Source organism: Lactuca virosa, chromosome 8 (assembly GCF_052849685.1).
Source record: "Lactuca virosa cultivar CGN04683 chromosome 8, Lactuca_virosa_CGN04683_v6, whole genome shotgun sequence".
Classification (NCBI taxonomy): Eukaryota; Viridiplantae; Streptophyta; class Magnoliopsida; order Asterales; family Asteraceae; genus Lactuca; species Lactuca virosa.
In genome coordinates this window covers 20123061-20148154 of record NC_136433.1, presented here as the reverse complement: position 1 = coordinate 20148154, position 25094 = coordinate 20123061, and the positions used below count along the sequence as shown (strand labels likewise).

Here is a 25094-nt window from a genome sequence, read left to right as displayed (position 1 = left end):
ATGTTACTGACAGATCTGTTCCGAGCGGGACCCGATGGTTGTTGGGCATGACCCATTATATGTTTCATATGTATGGTATGAGGTATTTTGGGGAACTCACTAAACTTCATGTTTACGGTTTTCAGTTTATGTTTCAGGTACTTCCGGATCGAATGGGAAGAGCTCGGGATGATCGCATCACACACACCATGACTTCCGTTTATTTGACTCTAATGTATTGGGATGATTGATTGATATACTCTGATTTTCTTTTATGGTTTTATGAAAACACTTTGGATGATGGTTTTAATATTATTAAAATAAAATTTTTGATTTTAAATTTAGGAGGTTGTAAACAATAAAAAATAATAAAATATATTATTTTTATACATTTTGTCCATCTTAAAACAAGAGATTAATAATATTAAATATTTATGTCAAAATACTATAACATAAAACTAAAAATAAAATGATAAGGTAATACCTTTTTGTGCATGTGAAAGTGATCAAAATGGAATTTCATTTTTAATTTAAATACGGTTTTCTCGTTTCCCGAAGACAGACCAGATCATACCTATTCTACCCTCATGCAACACCCTCTATATATATTCCCGCCTCCCTCTTTTGCCAAAATCCTAATTAAAGCTACCTCGATCCCCATAACCCCTTTTCTATCTCCCTCTTCATTTTCATTTTCTCTCTCTACACCGCAGAAAACTCATGGAGGCCCGCCTGAAAACCTCTGTCGCCGCCGCCACATCCATGAACATTTCCACACCGACAGAAGAATCTGATTACTCAAACTCCCATTCACCTCCATCGTCTCCTCTGGCACATCCGGTGGTGCTCAGCCCTTGTGCCGCCTGCAAGATTCTCAGACGACGGTGCATCGAGAAATGCATGTTGGCACCCTACTTCCCACCCACTGACCCCCATAAGTTCACCATTGCACATCGCGTATTCGGAGCTAGTAACATCATCAAGTTATTGCAGGTAAGCATTTTGTCAAGATTTTCTTAATTATATATTCTCATTAGTTTTGATAACAACAATTTAACATTGACTCATGTATATATGATGATGATGATGATGTTTTTATAGGAACTTCCGGAGTCTCGTAGAGCAGATGCTGTTAGCAGTATGGTGTATGAAGCAAATGCAAGGCTTAGAGATCCTGTGTATGGATGTGCAGGAACAATTTGTCAGCTTCAGAAGCAATTAAGTGCGCTCCAAGCAGAATTAGCGAAAACACAAGCAGAGGTGGTGAATTTGCAATGTCGGCAATCCAATTTTCTGACACTAATCCGTATGCAAATGGATCAACAAGCACCACCAGTTTCGCCACCACAACATCAACAAACACCTAATTATGAAAACGCAAGTTTTTTCGATGATAACGCCAATTTAGGCAGCTTTGAGCCGCTTTGGACTTGATCACCTTTTGTGTTCGCACAAGAAATTTGCAGTTAACCAAAGATGATCAAATGTAGTTTATCAACTTTTATTAAACTCAATCATATATAATGTATTTTATAATTATCTTATATATAGTAGTATTTCAACTACAAAGCAGTTGACATTAGGACAAACTATAGAAGTAATATAGCGAGGTTGTATTTTCTTGATGTTTAATAGAATAAATGTTTGTGTAGCAGTTGTTGAACCAAACGCAGCTTATACTATTATTTACCAGTTTAATTAAATTTGCTTGTTTTTTGTCCAACTTGCTATTTGACTTAATATAACTAACCTATCAATAATTCAAGATTAATAGAAAATCATATATAAGAAAAAAATGCACAAAGCTTTGACATTTAACACTATTAATGTTTTTCAAGTTCGTAACAAAATCAAAAAGATTTATAAATAGATAATAAATTTTTACTTTTTGATATCTAACTGTTATATGAGATGTAACAATTAACAGGTCATATTTTAATTTTATATTTTTATCTGAATTTTAATTTTTATTAAATTTTGTCTATATTATAAATTTTGTACTTATCATTTTTTTTTTAAATTCGTCCCAAAATTAGTTTCCTTTACCAATATAATCTTTAAAACTTTTTTTACACTTATTTAAATATTATTATATGTTTTAAGAATTTTTATAGAACAAATTTATACTTTTTAAAAATCTTTTTTACACTTTTTGAACTTTTTCACAACCACTTAAAACTTTTTATAATTTTTTACAGTTTATTTTAATTTTTTACAATTTTTCTTAAACTTTTTTATAACCTTTTTACAACTTTTTTGAAATGCTTTCATTTTAAAAAATTTGTAAAAAAAGAAAACGGAAATTTTGAATGAAAGTGTAAAAAAATGTTAAATCAATTTAAAGATCTTGTAAAAAAGTATAAAATTATTTGTAAGAAATTAAAAAAAGTAAAAAAAAGGTTGTTAAAAAGTGAAAATATCATAAAAAGTAATACAAAAGTCATAAAAATAGATTTGTAAAAAAATTGTTTTTATAAAAATATGCATAAAAACAAAAGAGTAGTTTTGACAATATTGGTAACAAAATTTAAAATACAGACTAGATTTATAATAAAATTTTAAACTTAAGTTTAACCGTTTGTGAAATTTTACCCAAGGTCTATTTTCTATTTTTTACACTTCAAATACTTTTAGATAAAAATAGAAAACAAAAATATTTAATTATGTATTGTAATTTAAATATTTTAGATAAAATCTAGACAACAAGTTATTTATGTATTTAAAAATATATATAATAACAAAGTTGTAAAAAAAGAGGGCCAAAATGTAAAAAAGAGAAAATAAGAGACTAAAATTGTAATACTTCAAATGGTCCTTGTGTAAAATTTCACAAATGGTCCTTAAGCACGTTTCACAAAATGGCAGAAATAATTCTTATAAAAAATTCTTTCAACTTAACGGGTTAATTTAACGAACATTAACGGTACAGACCATTTGTGTGCAAGGTTTGCTCCATATGGATCATATCAGGGAAAAAAGTTTTGTAAGGAACATTTCAGGAAAAATTGTAAAGCTAAATGACCATTCGTGTAATTTACCCTAATTATTTCCTAAAACAGTTTAACTGTAATTTCAAATATATCGAAAAACATATACAAAAGAGAAATACAAATACAAGAGATACAACAAACTATCTAAAGTAAAAGCATGGAAATAAAGAGATTCATATTAGAATTAATATAGTTTTCTAAACTCTCATTCAAGATGGACCGTGAAGATCACGATCATCAAACTCGTTCAAGGTAAAACTAAATTGTTTTGTTTTGAGTGTTTTAGTGAAAATGGTTGTATTCAAATTTCCAGCATTCCATTTGTATTTCTAAGAAAGTAAATAAGTTAGAAGGATTAAAATTAGAAAATAAAATAGATTTTATAGCTCCCATACTCTTTATGTTTTTCTTTCGCTCCCTCTGACAATAAACAAAATGATATGATTCAAAACATATAACCATTTGATGTGTATTCAAAATTTCATTATACTTTTTACATCATACTATTAATCTTCCATTTACATTACAAATTTTGTATTATACAATTACCACATTTTATTTGCATCATTATATTTGATTTGCATTTAAATTTAAATTATACCATTTGCATCATATCATTTGTCTTCATTTTGCATCATACAATCCCTAAAAACTTTTCCCATTTGTATCATACAACAACATGTTTTATGATAAAATTATGATCCAAACATGTTATACACTAAACTTTTTGAATTTACATTATTGTGACTTTGCTTATATTACTTCATGCACATAATCAAGTCTTCATAAAGGATTCAAATTTATACTTGAAAGCTTTATTAGTTGGAGTGTTAGACATTTTTGTTGTTAAATTAGCTTCGATGGCCAATTGTTGAACTTATTATAATAATTAGATGGCAAATTGTTGAACTTATTATAATAATTATATGAAACCTCACGAACAAAATAAGGTATTCAAAACTATATAAGTAAACTAATACTATGCAAAATAACTTTTATATTCAAAAGGACTATAACTTGATATCATAAAGAGTAAATTTATTAAACACATTATGTGTGTTTGAAACATCACACTTTTAAAGCTTTTGTACTTTCAAACCGCCCCCTTTAAAACTTTTTTTGGTGTTAAAGAAGACGATTAAGTTTTAATAATCAATGGAGAAGAAAACAAAAATTCAAAACGATTCAAATCATCTACTAATCACATCAGGGTTTAAAAAACATGGTATCCATTCTAATATATGTACATGTGATATATGTGATCGTATCATATATGATCCTGACAAAAATTCAAAACGATTTAATGGACGTGTGCAACATGTGATTATGTCACATCTAAGAATTATTTTTTTATATTTCCCCTCTTAATAAAATTAGTCGAGAATAATTATTCTAATCGATTCTCACCATTTTTTGGATGCTTAATGGATCCGGACTATATATATATATATATATATATATATATATATATATATATATATATATATATATATATATATATATATATATATATATATAGTAGGTGTGAGACTCGTGTATTACACTGGTTTTAAAAAAATTAATATAAAAAATTATAAACATACATACTTTTTACAATACCAGAAATATTGATCTTGTGAAATCCTTTCCTTCAATATTATATAATTTTGGAATTGTTAATACTGCTTAGCTATGAAATTGGCTAACATATGCATATTATCAGGGAATTAAAAAGGAAGAAAATTAAAGTTTGTATAACAATTATTTTCAGAGTTTAATATAATTAAATACCTTACATATATAAACTATATATTCAATTCCAGAATTTTTAATTTAAGATATGTGAAAAAAAGCAGAAAATGACATGTGGAAAATAAGAAATCCATAATATCTAAGAAAATTACATGTGGCAAATGCATGAAGAACATGACATGTGGCAGAAATCATTTTCATTTATTAGGTTAGATATATATATATATATATATATATATATATATATATATATATTGTAGTGCTAGGTTATTGTGTGGGTATACGATTGATTGAAGACCAATCATTTTAGTTATTTGAAGAAAATGATTAATAATTATTATTACATTAAAAATAATAAAAAAATACCATCTAATTTTATTGTAATAGTATTTTAGTCAAGTAAGATAAAATTACAAAAGGAAACTTCTATAGTTCAAGAGATAATTAATTCTCTTGATTTAAAAAATATTCAATTTTAGTTATAATGTAATTTGTAAGCATAATTGATTTAGTTTTGTCAGAATGTTATTTTGTTAGAATGATGTTTTATTAAAAATATTCTATTAGAATGTTATTTTGTTAAAATACTATTGAAGAATAACAAAATTCTTTAACCGACATTTGAGTAATAACAACATTCTTATATATTTTATAGACATCCAAACATAAATATAAATTTATACAAAATAATAGCCTTATACATTTTAATATAATTATACATATTCTAACTGAATGTCATAAAAATGAATAAAATTCTTAAAAAATAGCATTTCTTAAATATACAATACTTGAACAAATACATTTGATCTTCTTTAATGGTCCAAATAATCGGCTTGATTCCAACTATTCTTACGAAAATGTGATGTATTATCGTAAGAGTGTAATTCTGAAAGATATTGTATGCAAAAGAGTCATTATAGAATGATATTGTTAATGACATATGATCATATATGGTCACACCTTATAGCAAGTTACTATTAATTGATTATTTATTAGTATAATTTGATTATTTATTAGTATAATTTGATTATTAATAAATATTATCAACACTTGTATTTAATTGGAAAACATTATTTTATGAAAATAATATTTACCAACATATTGAGAATTATTGTTTCTAGGAAATAATAATAAAAATGAACAAAAACTAGTCATAATTCACATAGTATGAATTCATAAGTTATACATAAATGTTTTGCCACTTTGAGTAATCATATACTTGGGATATAACTAACTAGCTAAAGATACCTAGCCATGACGAACCATGGGTCCTTACATGATAAAGGACACCTGCTTTTGATTTTTTTTATTACCTTATACCATGCATGTAATAAAGTCTCATGCCTTCCAATATTTTATGTCTAGCTTTTGTACTAAGAGGGGACATAAAAGAAAGGCATGCGAGTGAATTAAACTAGTTTTTGGAAGGGTTATTCACTCAATTTTGGCTGCCAATATTGTGGTTCTCTCCCTCTCTTCACCTCTTCTTTGTTCTTGTCAAATGTGCTAGAAATGAAGGCTTAAATATTGCTTCTCTTTAAGTATATTTTGGGGATATGTTTTAAAGATTAAGAACAACATTTTATAATTGAAGACTAGCATCTTTTAGTTTTTTATTCTTGCTTTGGTGGATACATTAAAGATGACTTCTACTTTGAGTTTTAATGTCATTCATCAACTTCCTAATTTCCAAAAGAAACCAAATTCTTCAAAGGTTATAAACTTCTTCTTTCATTTGGTTATATTTTAATATTTCTAAGTGTTGCAAAATGATCCTTGGTGGGTTAAAATAGTTAGTTTATTTAAACAAAAATGATTTCGTTGCTAATTATGTCACTATAATTGGACTATTTTTTAATAAACCCAAAAAATTCTTGGTAGAATATACTTGTTCTTGAACTCGATTCCAAGTCTTTCTCTTGTATGTGTTTGTATGTTCTTGAGCTCGATTCCATATCAATGGCAGCCTCTTCAAAACTTAAACCCATAAAAAACTATGTAAGCAGTGTACGACTACAAGAATTTTATCATCAACTTCAATTCTTTCATAAATATTTAAATCTAAAAAACAATACATATAGCTTATTCTGAAAGAATAATTCTAGTAGAAATGACAAATTTCCAAGAACATGAATGGTATTTGTGTAATACATATATGGATTAATAAGGTTATAACAAAAAAAAAATTGATTATAAAGTTATCATAGAAAAAAATGGGCAACCAAAGTTCTCAAATATCTAAAGCTCTTCATTATTCATAGTATATTACATGATGGGTTAGCTAGGATAAATATCAAATACCTTGTCTGCAGAATGCATTATACAAACGAAAACATGACATGGAATCCACAACCATACACATTAACACTTTTCATTGTTTCAAAATGCAAGAAATTAGTACACGAGACATGTCTTCTGTTAGTGTGTGGTAAGAATGCAACAAAATGCTCCCTAAACTTAGCAAGAATATACACGGATATACAACTTTCAAACTAAATTATAAATAGACTCGTTAATTTTGAAGGATTTGTGAAGGTGTCTTGTATATAAATGATTGTGATTTGATAGTTTGGGAAGCTTACATCTGGTGGCATGGGCTCCCGAGAAATGTTTTGATATCCTTTCGATGGAGGGATGATAACACAGCGAATGCCCCCCCCCCATCCCTCACTTTCATGGATTTATCATATGTTTCGATCCTTGTTATCACCTAACCTAGGTTAACAAATTATTGTTGAAATCACCAGTAATCCAAGAGAATGAAATAGAATTAGAAATATAATTTGATATTCTCGAAATAGGGAAGTGGTTCCCCAGTTTCATATATGTGTTTGTTTAATCAAAGTTTATAACCATTCAACAATTTGAAAAAAACACATGTCAATGAATTTAGAAAGAAAGCAAATCGAAAGAGAACGGGAGAAGCGAATCTTGATCTCAATTAATGGGAGAATCGTCATCACCAATTCGATGATCCAATGACTTCACACCTCCAAATTAAGTTACTTCGGAGAATTGAGGAGTAACAGCAGCGTCAGGTTCTAAACTATGAACGAAAGAGTTGTAAAACAAAATTGGAATTGAAATTGAAGAAAGTGATCTTTAGAGAGGATATGTAGATTTCTTTAGGAGTCAATTTTCGTTATCAGTCCTTCATGTTCTCTATGTATTCTTCATTGACAGAGGCAATGTTGAAGATGGGGATGATGGTGAAGACTGTAACACTCGGTTTCGAATTGCTTCATTATTCGGGGTCGTGGCCCAATCATTAGTTATAATAAGGCTTAGGGCCTTGGGAAAGAAAGAATTTGGCCCTTTTTGGATGTGGGTATTATAGATTAGATGATTCAAGAGTTCGATGGTGTTTCGGAGCCCAAGGGTATAATCGTAATTTGATAACTCAGTCCTTTATGAATTTTGGGTTTTTGGTTCGGGAATTTTAAGGCTAAGGTGAGTTGTTAAAAGTGTTGGGCTTCTCGTCACCTTTCTGTAGATATAAAGTTCGTCGGAAACGGACTTAGAACGAAGGAGTTAGGGCCGAATGAAGTTTTAGGGTTTTGGAGGGCCATCTAGTATGTGGGGCGTACTAGATATGTACGCGGGGCGTACCGAGTAAGTTGCCTGCGGGTGGTCCATGAGTACGCCGAGCGTACTAAGGGGTATGCGGGGCGTACTCCCTTCAGCACCAAACCCTAATTTTGGGGTTTTACCCTTATATAAGCATCATTATAACCTTCATTTGGGTCTTTTAAGTCAGCCTCCAACCCCTTTAGCATACATTGAAACCCTAGAGTGCCTTGAGTGAGTTTTGGAGCTTGGAAGAGTGTTTATGGTGGTTTGTGTAAGAGAAGAAGAAAGTTGAAGACTCATTTCTCGGAGAGGAGCTTAGAGATCGAGTGTTAGCATCTTTATTTTGTGAGTTTGGAGGTATAAAGTCCCTATCTTGTCTGCTCATTGTATAGATCTTCTTTTGGGCTTGTTTATGGTCATTTTAGCCTCTTTTGGTTGGTTCTTGTGAGTTAAGGTTGTTTCAGAAGCTTAATTTGTAGATCTGGACGTTTGAGGTGTCCTAAAGGCATAAAAATGTGATCTTTATGGTTTATTTGGACTCATGCATGTGTTAAGACCTTTCATTAAGATCTTTTGAGCTCTAGAGCCCCATTAAGCCATGCATGCAAGTAAAGTTGCCAACTTTACGTGTTAAGTCATTCATAGGAATCAGATCTGAGAATTTGGAGCAAGGAATTAAGTGGTTAAGTGCTTAATGGAGAAGAATGGGGTTCAGGGAGTACGATGGACGTACCCATCTGGTACGCTGCGCGTACTGGCCCCAAAGGGTGTACGCTGGGCATACCTACTGAGTACGTGGGGCGTACTCGGCCTGTTTGACTTTTCTTTTTTGTTGACTTGTTGTCCATGGATCGTTGACCAGAAGTTTGACCAGGGTTGACCATTGGTTATTTTGAGCCTTTTAGTATATTGGGCCTTCTTGGGTTAGGCCCATGATGGGATTGGGCCCAATTTGGATATTTGGGCCTTATTAGGCCTTGTGGTGTCATTTCAGGGTTTGGGCTTGTGGTGCTTGTGGATTGGTCTTTGGATTTTTAGCAAGTAAGGAAAAGGGTAAAATGGACTTTTACCCTGAAGGTTGGTTATTGGACAAGAATTCTGGTTGGTTCGAGAACCAATTTTGATGAAATATTATTTGATGTTGTTAGTGCGCGGATTTCGGTAGCAGCAGCTCGAGTATTCGGTTATCTTGGTTTGAGGTGAGTCTCATCACTGTACTATGGGTCGAAGGCACCAATGTCGGCCCATTTGGTTTATGTTTTATAGGAAGATCAGGGGGTGGCCCTTGGCATTTGTATGAAAGACCAGGAGGTGGCTCCTAGCAAATTTGTATGCAAGACCAGAGTCTGGACTCTAGCAGTTAAGTAGATAAGTAGTGGTAAATTGTATGCTAGTTGTCTTTGTGATGCTTGCATGGAAGACCAGGAGGTGGCTCCTGGAACTTGTCTATAAGGCCCAAGGTTTTGGCCCCGGCCTGGCAAGGAAGACCATGATACGGCTCGTGGCATAATGGCAAGATTATGGTTGGCACATAGCACCTCATATTGAATGTTGGATATATATCATATGTGTGACTCGTGTGTTATGTTTGGTAGGTGGTATTTGGGGAACTCACTAAACTTTGTGATTATAGTTGTTGTTTATGGTTTCAGGGACTTCTAGTTCGAAAGGGAAGAACCCGACTTGATCGCAGAGCATACACCTATATTTTCCACAACATTGAGATTTTAGGATTGTACTCTGATAACTGCTTTTCTTATAAAATACCTTTAAGAGTTTGAATAAATAATAATGGGTGTTTTGGTTGTTTAAAATGAAATTTTTACCTTCGTATATTGGGATGTTACAACGACGGTCGAAGTCGGAGATGGATTGGTGGTAACAGATCCATTTGAGAAGAGAATAAGGAAGTGATTTTGTGGAGAAACAGTTGTAAAAGAAGACTATTGGAGACGATAGAGATTGGCAGTGAACTTCGAGTGGTGGCTGGTGGAGGATCGACAGATTCTTTGATGTGGATAATGCTTGTGGATGGAAAACAAAAAAAGGAGGGGAATATGGTTATGGATATATGGTGTGAAACTGATAACCTAATTTAAGGGGATAATAAGTGATTTTATATTTTTACCATAATTAATTATAGTATATATTACTATTATACCCTTATATTTATTATTAATGATTTTGCTTTTTTTCTTACATTGTGATTGGTTTCTACATTCACACAATAGATATAGAGAACATATGAACCTACCTTTCTCTCTCTCTCTCTATGTATATATATATATATATATATATATATATATATATATATATATATATATATATATAGAGAGAGAGAGAGAGAGAGAGAAAAAAAAGAAAAAAGTTCAATAGAAAACCATTATAAATTGTTCTCCAAAGAACCAAAGATTTTTTCAAGTTTTAAAGTTTTTTCTTTATCGAAAAAAACTAAAATATCTAAATTTATAACTTCACATTGTGAATACTAAAAATAAATTATATATTTTTCGGATTCACTGGGTGAATTCAGATTCACATTGTGACTCTACACAGGTTCACAATGTGAATTTGACGAGAAAAAAAAAAAGTAAATATTTTTATCGAATTTAATATTATTGGAAAAGAGATAAAAAGTTACTAATTTTTGTATTTTTAGTTTTTTTATTGATAAAACATAAACACTAAAAGTTAAAAAAAGATTTTATATATATATATATATATATATATATATATATATATATATATATATATATATATATATATATATATATATATATATATATGAACTTTTTCTTGAAGTAACAAGTAAAAATAGAAAAAGGAAAAAGTGTTTATCTAAACATTATTGATATTTAATTATGTATTTAAATTGTTGTTTTATATTATCATAATTTTATATTTTAAAGAATAGTAGGTTATTATAAAAATTAAAATATAAGTAAAGTAGGTATAAAATAATGTTTATGGTTTTGATCTTTTGGTTATAATACTGTTACAACATTTTCTTTTTAACTTTAATAAAGTATACGTCAAGATAATGAAACAAAAAAACGCACGTTTTTTAACTTATGAGTGGGGAAACGATAAACAAAAACCAAAAAAAAAAAACAATGTACAAGCTATTTTATAATCATAAAACCATTTCGAACAGAATCATGCTTTGTCGTTAGTAAATAACTAGTAAACGTTTCCAAATACTAAGCATTGAAATAATTAACAATGGTTTAGTTATTTCAACAATAATCATGAGGATATATAACGTTCACTAAATTTTTAAATATACGATATATGTTGGTTAGAAAGAATATAAAAAGTAAAACTAATCCAAATTCCTATATGCACGATATATGTGTGCAGAAAATAATATTTCGATAAATAAGGATTTGGATGGAAATTATAAATATTTTTTTTTTTTGTTTTTGAACGGCCTGATTAGTTGTTAGATGTTAAATTCATCAAGTTAGTTAATTCGTGTGTCTGGGTTTGAACCCAAGACCTCTTGTCTAAGAGGCTTTCACCACTACCAAGTGGGCTAGTCCCACCTTAGCGGAAATTATAAATATTTAGTTTGATACATAGCATACTATCTATGAATTTCCTATGTATAAGCTAAATCATGGCTTAGTGTCAAAATGGAATAACAAATTATTTTTCATTTAAAGAACATTATTAATTTAAAATTATACCACAATATATATATATATATATATATATATATATATATATATATATATATATATATATATTTCATCGACAAAATACCTTTATTTTATAATGGTATTTTGAGAATAAAATTTCTAGGTATTTGTCTTATGATGGTACTTCTTTAATATATATATATATATATATATATATATATATATATATATATATATATATATATATATATACTTAGGTTATTCTATTCAAACTAATTATTGTTTGTATATCTATCGTATGTTATGAGAATTATTAAGATAATAAGTTGTTTAGCAATGCGAATATGTTCAACCTTACAAGAATATCGTCAATTTCATGCATTCTCGTTAATTTTTTTTTTTTGTTCTCATACATCAATTTTCACTCATTTTCATTCTGACAGAATACGACCCAATAAAACATTCTGACAGAAATGAGAATAATAATAATAAATGTATAATTACCTTATAGACGATTTAATTAGTGAGAATGTGTGTTAATGACAATAGTTATGTAAGATTGAACGTATTTATATTATCAAACAACATATTTTCTTTATCATTCTCATAGCATACGATAGATGTACAATAATTAGTTAGAATACTTGAACCTAACTCTCTCTCTCTCTCTCTCTATATATATATATATATATATATATATATATATATATATATATATATATATTTATATATATATGTGTAGGGTCAGATTCTATACAGAACCATAATTAACCAATGAACCAATCTTTTGTTCAACTTTTAAAACCTATTTTTTTATAAAAAAAACTAAAATACAGAAATTCATAGCTTTTATCCTTTATCCAATGATATCAAAAAAAAATCGTCAAATTCACAATGTGAATCTTTAAAAATTCACAATGTGAATCTAAATTCACACGGTGAATCCGAAAAATATATTTAATATTCACAATGTTAAGTTATGAATTTAGATATTTTTAGTTTTTTTATTCGATAAAGAATAACTTCTAGAACTTGAAAAAAAAAATTTGGTTCCTTGGAGAACCTATAATTATGGTTCTCTATTGAACTTTTCAATATATATATATATATATATATATATATATATATATATATATATATATATATATATATAATTTAAGATGCCGTGATGACTCAAAGTTCTTAAAATTAAATTCTTTACAAAATGAGTTCAATCATCTAAATTTGAAAAAAAAATGTTTTTCTAATTTTTAATTTTATAAAAAAAAACCCATAAATGTTGTTTTTGCTAAAATTCATAAAAATTTAAAAAGATACCTTCTACTCCATATACTAGTGATTTTACAAAAAGAATTTTTCAAATATAAGTTTTTGAAATTTTCATATTTTAATTTTAAGAAATATAAGTTTTTATAAAATATAACAGATTTTTTATCCAAATTCAAAAAAGCAAATGATTAAGTTCTTCGTAATACTACTTCAATGACTTTATAGAAAAATTCAAAAATATTATTATTATTAAGGTGACGAACGTTTAGTTTAAATGATTGGAAGTGAAAATTCGAAAGAGAAAGTCTTTAAAGGTGTGGGAGATGTGAAAGGGCAGCAATTCAACTTATAGGGCGGAATTCGGCTCTACACGTGGTGCAAGGACAAAGTGTGTGTCGCGCCTTGTCATGGTCGGTACTCCTCCCCTAGACAACGGACACGTGTAGATCAATGGGTGGAGCTACGTGGCAGAAGGGGGTAGGTATGCGTTGCATCTTTAAAAATTCATATATCACTCATATGAGCTCCGTTTTCGATGTTCTTTATAATCACGCGTAGGCATTTCCGAGTACTACTACTTTCCTTTAGACCCTGTCAGCTAATTCTTGACCAATCTTTAGTTGAACAGTCTACGAAGATTACACTAAAAAGGACCGTGTGAAATTAATAACTTCTTCATACAGACTCCATTTTCGACTGTCTTTATATCAACAAACTCCTTATCACAAAATCATCAACTCTCATTTAGATTGTTTCGGATAACAATCAGTAGTTTTAACTTTCGATTTTTGTGTTCGTACTGTTGCATTGATACTTTGAAAAATCATAACTTCCTCACATGAAGTCAGCTTTAGATGTTCTCTATATGCACACTTTCGGTTTTACGATTACAACGACTTTGTTTAGATCACTTAGGTTAATAAGAAATCTATCTAAAATTCACTTTTTACGACGCGTATAGCCGTGTCGGTTTAATCGTAAAACTTCGAAGAAGTATAACTTTTACATACAAAGTCGGATTTCAGAGTTCTTTTTATGTATGGAATCATTGTCGCATATACTATACCTTTAGTTAATATTATTAATCCTAAATAATCTTTTATCAAAATGTTGTTTTATTGCTTATTATATCTTAACTGTCTAGCCCGACGTTATGGGAGTTACAATGTAACGTCCCAAAAATATGACCCAAAAATTTCATTTTTAAGTTAATAAAACAGTATTGCAAAACATTATCCGTACAACCCACATGTAAATAAGTGTATCAAACATTATATTAATCAGAGTAATATCTCTAAAGTGGAAACCATGTGGTGTGTGCGATGTAGTAATCCCGAGCCCTTCCCCCTGGAACCGGAAGTACCTGAAACATAAACTGAAAACCGTAAGCACAAAGCTTAGTGAGTTCCCCAAGATACCGCATACCAAACATAAACACATAACAGGCCCCACCCAAAGAGTATAACGAGCCCCACCCTAACTCGCATAACGGGCCCTGCCCAATGAGTAGAACGGTCCCCTCCCTAACTCGCATAACGGGCCCCGCCCACATATAGTCATATCGAATAACAGATAATAGCATACAAGATAATCATCGGGCCTCGCCCAATAACACACAAGCACACACACATACTAGTGTCACACAGACAATGAGTAACCTAACAGAACAGATCATGGGTCGACATTGGTGCCTTTGACCCACTAAACATGGTGAGAAAACTCACCTCGAAATGTTGAATCAAACGGATAATCCCTGACTGTTGATCCGACAAATCCCCGAGCTATCAATATCAAATAAAATCCAATTAACATTTGGGTTCCAATCCATAACCATAAATCCATACTTGGGGTAAAAAGACCATTTTACCTTAACCTAAATTGGTCCAAGACTAAGGGCCAATCTCACAATCTAAAAGGCCCAAAAGTCAAATAATCCACCAAGGCCCAATTATGGCCTAACTTCCAATTAGGCCCAGTCCCTTCTCATGGGCCTTAACCCAAGGCCCAATAATGTTCCTGGCCAAATACTCCCAAATTCAAATGGTCCAACTAAACCCCAATCATCTAAGCCCAAAACATGGCCCAAACTCAAAGCCCAAAATTGGAAAGCTACCTGACTGAGTACGCGGGGCGTACTCAGCACGTACGCGCAAAGTACTCGCTTGAGGGCTTGTACGTTAAGCGTACCTGCTTATATGCCCAACGTACTCACACATTCAGCCAAAACTCCATTTCAGTCCTTAATCCTTTAAGACCTAGCCCCAAAACATAGATCTGACTTCCCTGAGCTGGAAAACCATGTAAAGTTGCCAACTTTACATTCATGCATGTCTAAATGAAGCTCTTAAGCTTAAAGGGAACTTAATAAGTGAATTAATGCACGCATGTGACCAAATAACTCATAAAGATTGCAACTTTACGCTCAAAGAGTATAATACAAACTCAGATCTGGAATATCAAGCCCTTAAAACGATTTCACTCTCTTATCAACCCAAAAGGGACCAAAAGCATAACAAAGCACAAAATGAAGAGATCTAAACATGTACAAGTCAAGATGAGAACTTGATACCTCAAAAGCTTACCAAGAAAGGGTGGTGGTTCTGTATCCAAGACCTTCTCTCCATGTAAAGCAACTTAAAGCTTCTCCAACTCCTTCAAAATGCACAAAATGAACATTAAAATCTCTTCAAGGGCTCAAACAATCAACAATGGAGACTAAGACTCGTTTCTAGAGTTTTGAGGCTTTAGAGGCTGGTAAGGAGGCCATCCCTAATGAATAAGGATGTTTATATAGGGTACAACACCCTAAATTAGGGTTTCAACATCTCTCATGTACGCCCCGCGTACAAGGATGTACGCCCAACGTACGTGCCCGGAGTCCCGATCCCGCCTCGCATGAGTACGCTAAGCGTACCATGTGGTATGCCCCGCGTACTCGCTTTACAGCTTGTACGCTAAGCGTACCATGTGGTACGCCTCGCATACAACTCAAGGACCAAAAATGCAATATAAACAACAATAATGGAAAACTAGAAACTTACCAGGATTCAAGTGTTACAACTCTCCCCCACTTGAATCAGACTTCGTCCTCGAAGTCCGCTGCCCCGAAAAATTCCAGATAATGCTCTCTCATCTCATCCTCGGGCTCCCAAGTCCACTATGATCCCTTGCGGTGCTGCCACTACACTTTCACTAGCTCAACAACCTTGTTCCTCAAGGTTTTCGTCTTCCAATCCAGAATCGCCACCGACCTCTCAATATAATTCAGGTTGTCATCCACTTGAATATCCTCCAATGGTACCACTGCGGAATCGTCCACTAAACACTTTTGCATCTGAGAGACGTGGAAAGTGCTATGAATCTGACCGAGCTTGGCTGGAAGATCTAAACGATACGCAACCCGGCCCACCCGAGCCAAAACCCTGAAGGGACCAATATACCTGGGGCCTAGCTTGCCCCGCTTCCTGAACCGGATGACACCTTTCCAAGGAGACATCTTCAGGAGAGCCATATCTCCTACCTGGAACTCTAAGTCTGTCCGACCCCTGTTGTGCCAACTCTGAGCTTTCTGGAGCCTGCTCCAAACCTGCTGAATCAGCTCAGTGGTCTTGAGTACCACCTCGCTACTCCTCATAACCCGCTGACTGACCTCGCCCCATCAAATCAGGGTTCTGCATTTCTTCCCGTAGAGCATCTCAAAAGGAGGTCGATTAATTCTAGCGTGATAATTGTTGTTATACGAAAATTCCGCTAACGGAAGATACGTATCCCAACTCCTACCAAAATCCAACACGCACGCACACAACATATCATCAAGAGTTTGGATAGTCCGCTCACTCTGACCATCGTTCTGTGGATGGAAGGATGTACTAAAATGGAGACGAGTGCCCAACTTGTCATGAAACCACTTCCAAAACCTGGAAGTAAAGCGGACATCCCTGTCAGAAACCACTGATACCGGCACTACATGACGTGCCACAACCTCTCCGATATAAACCTCAACCAACTTTTCTACAAAAATACTCTCCTGAACCGGAATGAAATGCGCGCTCTTGGTCAAACGATCCACGATGACCTAAATCGAATCCACTCTGCGGGCAGTCCTGGGAAGCTTCGTGATAAAATCCATGGTGATGTCTTCCCATTTCCATACGGGAATCTCCAACGGTTGCGTCATGCCATGAGGACGTTGATGCTCGGGCTTGACCTTCCTGCAGGTCAAGCACCGCTCCACGTACAATGCCACATCACGCTTCATGAAGGGCCACCAATAATCAGGACAAAGATCCCTATACATCTTCATCGCCCCAGGATGGATGGAGAACCTAGACTTTTGAGCCTCCTCCATCAGAATCTGGCGAACATCGCCCCAATACGGACCAAACCCGCTGATGCAGAGTCAACAATCCACGACTATCATAATTGAAGGAAGCCACTTGACCCACTATACGCTCGCTCTTTTGGTTCTCCTCCTTCATAGCCTCAACCTGTGCCTCATGAATCCGCTCCAACAATGGAGTAATCACGGTCATCCTCAAACATATATCCCTGATCAGAGCCGCGACCGCCTTGCGGCTAAGAGCATCGGCCACCACATTGGCCTTCCTTGGATGATAAAGGATCTTGAAATCATAATCCTTCACCACATCCATGTTGGGTTTTGGGCATTCTAACACTCTTATGGTGTACATGCAACCCTAGATGCTTTGTATCTATGTTTTCTCTAATATACACGCAAACTTTTTTTTCCAAAGCATCATCCTAACTAGCATACAATGGAGTATCTTTACTACAAAATTCTAGTTAGATGACATACCTTTTGTTGTAGCTTGCTATCCTTGATGTATTTGGCCTTTAAGAACTTAGCACCAATAGTGTGAATGCCTCAAATGGAATCACAACACACCTAGGACAAAGGATAACTTTGTGAGAGAATGGATTGCTCTAGAAATCGGCTCTATGACTCTTCCAAAGATCACTAGTGCACATTTAACCAACCAATGGGCTTCTTATATAGTGAGGCACAACTAAGGTTACACTATGAAAACCCTAATGTGCATGACTTTCCACATTCCTTAGGCTCCATGGGTTTTAACCTCCATGGAGTATCCATGGGTCACCACATGGGTTTAGCCTAACATAAAGAACTATGGATCATAATCCCACTTTATAAGAATAAATGATTTACATAATCAATCCCCATATATTTAATTAGTCTCTTTTGATCACATAATTAATTCCAAATTAATTCTTGATCAATACTAATTAAATAATATGATTTCATATTAATATATTAGAACTTATAATATATTAATAAATCATAAATAACCTCTTCTCAAAAGTCCATCCTATCAAATTGCCCTGGTGATATGCAACCCAAATGGACCATGCTACTCTTGGGTCAAGTACATACCAAATATAGTTATGGACTTAGACACTAATCCAACAGTCTCCCACTTGGATAAGTCTAATAACTATTATTGCAAGTACGACTCCACAACCCGACTAGCAATGGTAGCTCTTAAAAGTCGATGTCGAACTCTGACCTAGTCAATGACGCATCTATTAGATAAGGGATCATATATATTCCTCCATTATAGATATCATATGGACTGAGACATGAATTATAATCATTCTCTTTGTCCATCTGTTGTTTCCCGATTTCTGATTTATGACGACCGACTAATTGAACAAATCAAATCAGTCCAGGCTTGGCCAAGCACTTAGGGTGTCATCACTAAATCATCGAGGGGCCCACAGATATCGCTTTTATCCTTCCAAGGATAAAAGGAATGGATAAACTTCGACTCATGTGCTTACTCTATCTACTCATCAAATTACACACAACGATATGTTTTATAACACTGAGTTACCGGTGCGTTTACATATCATTAATGTGCAACCGATTTGTAGACTGCAACTCATATCTCTCAGTTTCAAGAATATAAGATATTATCGTCTCATGATCACTCATGATAAAATCCATGAAGTGATTCAAATGAGTGTGGGTTTAATCCAATACTCGAATCTTATTCCAGGAGTACTCATGAACACTGCAGCAATCTTGTCCTAGACAAACTACAGACCCATTCATGACAGTCTTGCCTCAATACCTACTTCCAAAGTATGATCGATTGTGGATGGTTTGAATAACCTAGTTATTCGGGAAGTCAAAACATGCAAAGTGAAACACAATAATACTAATCCTATATGTCCCAAAAACTTTTGAGTCATATTGATTACTCATTATTCATTGTATAATGTTTCGAATAATCAACTTAATACTTGAATTAAAACAATAGCTATGCCATGCTCCAAGCATGCACACTATGTTTGTCTAAACAATAGTTATGTCATGCTCCAAGCATGCACACTATGTTTGTCTATGGTCCTTACTTTGTGAAATAGATCAATTGAACACATCTTCAATGAAACTCATTTCACAATTCCAAATCTTTATCACCAGTGTAAGAATTCCAAATTCTTGTCACTGTTAGGAACACTACAAGAAAAATGACTTACAGTCACACCAAAAAAGTGTGACCATATGCATATAGTGACATTTTATTTTTTCACTGAAAGTGTGACGGAAGGTGACGCCATCGTATGGGTCTTATGGTCACTTTAAAATGTAGTGTCCGTATGATATGAAAACATGTGGCCGTATTATAAAAGTGTGGCAAATGTGTACGGAAATTGTTTCCTTAAATATCCAATATTGTAGCGTTAAACCGTCAATAGACACATTTATTTAGTAACTGTGGTGACTTTATATTACCAACTTGTGACATTCATGATGTTTTAGTGTGGTTTTTTTCTAATATATTGTCACACAGTTTAAATTTTATTAAGACTATTGGGTATCTTTTGCAAACATGTAATTACGGTGAGCATGACCATGTTCGCTAAATAGTCACATGTAATTAATTCCATAAGTGGCGATTTGGTAATAATTAGTCACAAAAACAATCAATTTTGGTGACTATTACCTATCGTATAGTGACACACAATTAAGTGAAACACGATCATAAGTATTATAAAGACACACGTTCTATTAAAATTAAGGACTATTGGGTATCTTTTAAAAACATGTAATTACGGTGAACATGACCATGTTCGTTAAATGGCCACATGTAATTAATTTCATAAGTGACGATTTGCTAATAATTAGTCACAAAAACAATCAGTTATGGTATTTATTTGCCACATCAATTTTTTTTATGTTGTTATTGTTCAATTTATCGTCACAAAAACTTTAGAAAAACATGATTTTAAAACAATTGTAGACTCATAATTACTTTACATTATGGCTATTGTTAACCGTTTAGCCACGTATCAAAAAATGATGTAAAGTCACCATTGTATAATTTTAGAGACATTGAAAAACTATAAAACATGGCGAAATTTATATTAAAACCACAATAGTTCAATTTTTATTGTTACTTTTTCTATATTGTAGACACATCAAAAGAATATAAATTAAAGTAACAAAAACCCGACAATATGAAACAATATCAAAATTCAAAATTCGATATTATTAATAATTGAAATCCAAATTCATACATTAAATTCGTAATTAAAATACGAAAAAAAATTGTACTAATTGCAAGTATTAAAATATGGTAAATAAAACAAAAACATCATAAACCAAAAACAAGACATAACTAGGCATTCATTTTGTTGGTATTGCTCTTTGTCTTCTTGAGAAGGGTATTAGATGAGATATAAGTTGGTTTCTATTTCTTTGAGTTTTGAAGTTCATGGTCTTGAGTTGATATCATATTTGGTACCTATACCAACATTGAAACAAAAAATGAGTACATTAAAAATTTAGTAGAGTAGTTTCTGAAGGAAAAAAGTGTAATGCACAAACAAGTTAACATAATCAAACCTTTGAATCGGCTTTCACAAGTTAAAGTCCCAAATGAAAAAGAAGAAATTAGTACAAAAAATATAACAATGATGATCTTGTGAGGTGATGACATACTGGTGGTTCCTTGGTTGTGAAAGTATCAAGAGTTACAACTTACTGTAATGAGTGTTGTCACCCCAATTTGTCTATGTGCTGCAATAATCGAATTAAAAATAAAAATAAAAAAACAATGGCGGCACAAAACTTTAGGAAGTATGATATTTGAATTTTGTTAGACCTGGACATGGAAGGGTTTTTCGTCATTTTCCGAATCACGTATATTTGCATGTCATTTTCTACAACCTAAAATAAAACCAATAGATTTAGGTGGTTGTTGTGAGTGATAGTAGTGACTATGATGGCGGTAAACAGTGGTCACGACTCACGATGTTGGTGGTAAATGGGGCGCGGTGTTGCGTCTGTGCAATTGTCGTGGTGGAGAAGGCAACGAAGGTGAGGGAACCTGGTGGCGTTAAAGGGAGCCTTGTCTTTCCCATGGTGACGAGTTTTTCTTTCATGAAGCAACTGAAATCATTTGAACCACAACAAAAGTCCATTATCTAATCATAACACAAATGCAATTGTTACAATTTAGTAAACTAGTTGTGAAAGAAAAGTTAAAAAGAAGCAATGGAGAAGTCACTTACTGTATCACCATCTTTTACATACGGATTGTTTGTGAAACATCAAGAAACAAGCAACAAAGTAAGAAAAACTACAAAACTTAAAACATAAATCTAAAAACCAGTGACGGATCTAGAAATATTCTTTGTTGGGGGCACCATCAATAGACTATATGAATGAATCAGGTCAAATGGTCAATACAAGCGGGTTGGATGAAACTAGTGGAAAATTTAAAATAAAAAACCATGTGGTTCCCTAACTAGGTTCAACCGATCTGAATCAAAAGAAAGCGGGTTCAACCAAACCGGTTCAAGAGAAAATCAGGTTTAACCGAACCGGTTCAACCAAAAATATAACTGGTTTATAGAATGAAACACATGATATTTGCAATCACATTATAGAATGAAACACCTAATTCTTGCTTCGGCTCTTATTGAGCCAACTACACGCATTGATCACTAAATATAACTAACATTAGGACCTTAATTGGTGTATAAATAGTAAATTAAGTAGAACCATTGTCAAACAATCTTTCCAATTAATAGGTTTGATCAAAACTATTACTTTTACAGATTGATAATTATTAGACCTCCTAATTTACTTATGTGTGTGTATATATATATATATATATATATATATATATATATATATAATGACTAATTGTTATACAATAGTAAAAGTAAACATAATTGTTAAAATATTATCATCTAAGGATCAATTATCTACCACTTGCCTCTTTTTTTTTTCGTTTAGTTGTTGGTCAAGCCCAACCATTGAGGGCCTCACTTTGACTTTGACCGACTAATATAACAAATGGATTCTCCTTCTCCTTCTCATTCTCATTATTAACGTTATTTTTATCGTTACAGTCTTCTTCTACTTTGGATTTCTTTGTTATTATGTTGTTTTCGTTTATGAAAGTGGTAGTCGAAACATCACAAGAATTAGACAGCCCCATGTAGATCCTTCACAGGAGTTTCCCTGCCAAATGTAGCCTTGAAAGTTGCATGAAGTTCTCTAACTGAAATATTGTCCAGACAAATCTCCCCTTTCAGCTTAGAGAAATCAGGTTTCCCATTAACACACATGGTTGAAGTTGATGGTTCACTCTCCGCTAATCCCTTCCTATTTCTAGATTTCTCAATCTTCGCATCAACAGGACTTGACACTAATCGACCTATTTCCTGCAGTTCAATACATATGCACAATCACTTTCACTTCCACTCTACAAATGCTCAAAGTAAAACACTACCTCAAACTGGGAATTCAATTTCCCCATATCAACTGTCGTGCCAAATACTGTATCTGACCCTCCTCCCAGAGTACAAGGGTCCTTCACTTTGAAGAGACCTGTCATATTTTTTATAATTAAGCATGAGGCCATAATGAAAGGCACAGACTATCATTCCAAATAACTAATAAGGGTGGGTTAACTAGTGACATACCAGCAAAAACATTTACAAACAAAAGATAACTAAAATCCATCACCACCATCTTATGAGTTATGACAACAAAGGGAGTGTAAATTAGGAGTTCGGATAATTTTCGAAAATCCGTTGGGGGTATATGACCCCATTCTCATAAGGGTGGGTCCACCCCTACTAAAAACTAAGTTTTACCTGTACAATAATCTCAAGCGAGTATTTCAAATGGTCATTAGGATCTGTAAGGCCAAGAAACAGAGTTGGCACAAAGGAATACGTATAAGGGACTTTAATTTGTGGGGGAATACGAACTCATTGAGAATTTTTATCAAACACTTGGTGGTCATCATTTCAAGCAGAGTAAAATGAAGACACTAACAAGTTGGTTTTCATTGAAACTACATCAACTCATAAGTTCACACAAGCAAACAGAAAGGAACATAATGAAAACTCACATGAAATAAATAAGCTATTGTTACAAATCGCCCTAACATTCTATAGAAAACTTGAAGTGCAGCATCAAAACTTTCTCTCTCTGGTACTCAAGTCTACCCAACAAAACAGCAATGTATATATGATAGACTGTACAAACTAACAAGCCCTATAGCAAATTGATACTTAGAAACAACGGACAACACCATAAAATGCTTAGAAACATGTGAAGACTAGACAAACCATGAGGAATTGGAGGAAAAAGAGAGATGATGAAGGAAAAGTGACAAAGTAGTTAGAAAATGATTCTGATCGGAAAAAGAAGGAACCTGATGGCCTCGACTGGAAATTAGCAATTTCCGCAGCATCTTGATTATGATTCTCGGTCTAACTTAGGGTTGGGGCAATTTGTTTTCCGTGTTCAAGAGGGAACTTAAAATTCCAATTTTTGGGAGGAGAGGGAAACTTACAAAATTGAATTTTTTGCATAAATTTTAGGGATATCGGAAAAAAATGTAATTTTGTTTTTGTTAATTTTATTACAAAATTTTTACAATTTGGTTTTTATAAAAGTAATTCTTTTTTTTTACAATTTAGTTTTCCATAAAAGTAATTTTTTTAAATGTTCTCAGATACCATACTTTCATTTTTTAAAATAATTCCATTTTAGAAAATGTTTATGGATTTTCATTTCGTAGCAAAGGTTTATATGTCATAATAACTTGTGATTGCTAACCCTTAAGCGATACATCATAAGCTCTAACGTGTGTATATCTAGGAGTAGGTAGAACGTGGGTGTAGGTGGATGTGAGGTGTTGTGAGCTGGGTAGGGGGTAGGTGTGTGGGCATGGAGTTAGTGTGTGAAGTTATAAATATCTTTGAAACACGTATAACATTTAAAATATAGAAATAACTAAATAACTCAAAATTAGAATAAACCCAAACTTGAATGGTCAAATATTACAATGAAAGTTAAACCCTATTTAGAGAATAATGCATGTGGGTGTGTGTAACATCCCAATGATGAGGTACTTCTAAGTTTTACCCTATAAATGAATGCATTGCATTTTGGTCCCTAAGTGAAAGAAAAGAGTGCAAACGGGCCCATAGTGGCATTTTGGTAATTTTGGAATTTGGGGAGTATGTTGAGCGTATGTGTGTACGCTAAGAGTATTAGGTCGTGCGTGCCTTAGTATGTTGGGCGTACACCTCATACGCAGGGTGTACGGGAAGATCATGCAAACCCTAATAATGGGTGGGTGGTGTACGTGAGCATGTGGGTGTAGGGTGTGATGGTATGGGTCATGATGGGTATGAGTAGGTATGTATTGGTGATGTAACTTATATAAGGTGAGGATGGGTGGGCAGGGGTGGGGGTGTAGATTTGGGGCAAGGGAGGTGTGGGGATATGATGGGTGGGTGGTGTATGTATAGGTAGGGTGGGTGGGTAAGGGTGTAAAGGTGGATGTGGAGGTGGAGGTAACGTGGAGGTTGAGTAGTGTAGGCATCAGTGTTGGCTTGT

At 33.1% G+C, this 25094-nt stretch overlaps 1 protein-coding gene across 1 annotated transcript; it reads left to right on the top strand.

The window, feature by feature from the left end:
- Window positions 1–612: 612 nt before the first annotated feature.
- On the top strand, window positions 613–1647 carry LOC145132180 (LOB domain-containing protein 1-like). The gene is made up of 2 exons (XM_079066880.1): window positions 613–972; window positions 1081–1647. Exons 1-2 carry the CDS (start codon window positions 700–702, stop codon window positions 1411–1413), a joined length of 606 nt encoding a protein of 201 aa, XP_078923006.1. The 5' UTR covers window positions 613–699; the 3' UTR covers window positions 1414–1647.
- The last annotated feature ends 23447 nt before the right edge of the window (window positions 1648–25094 follow it).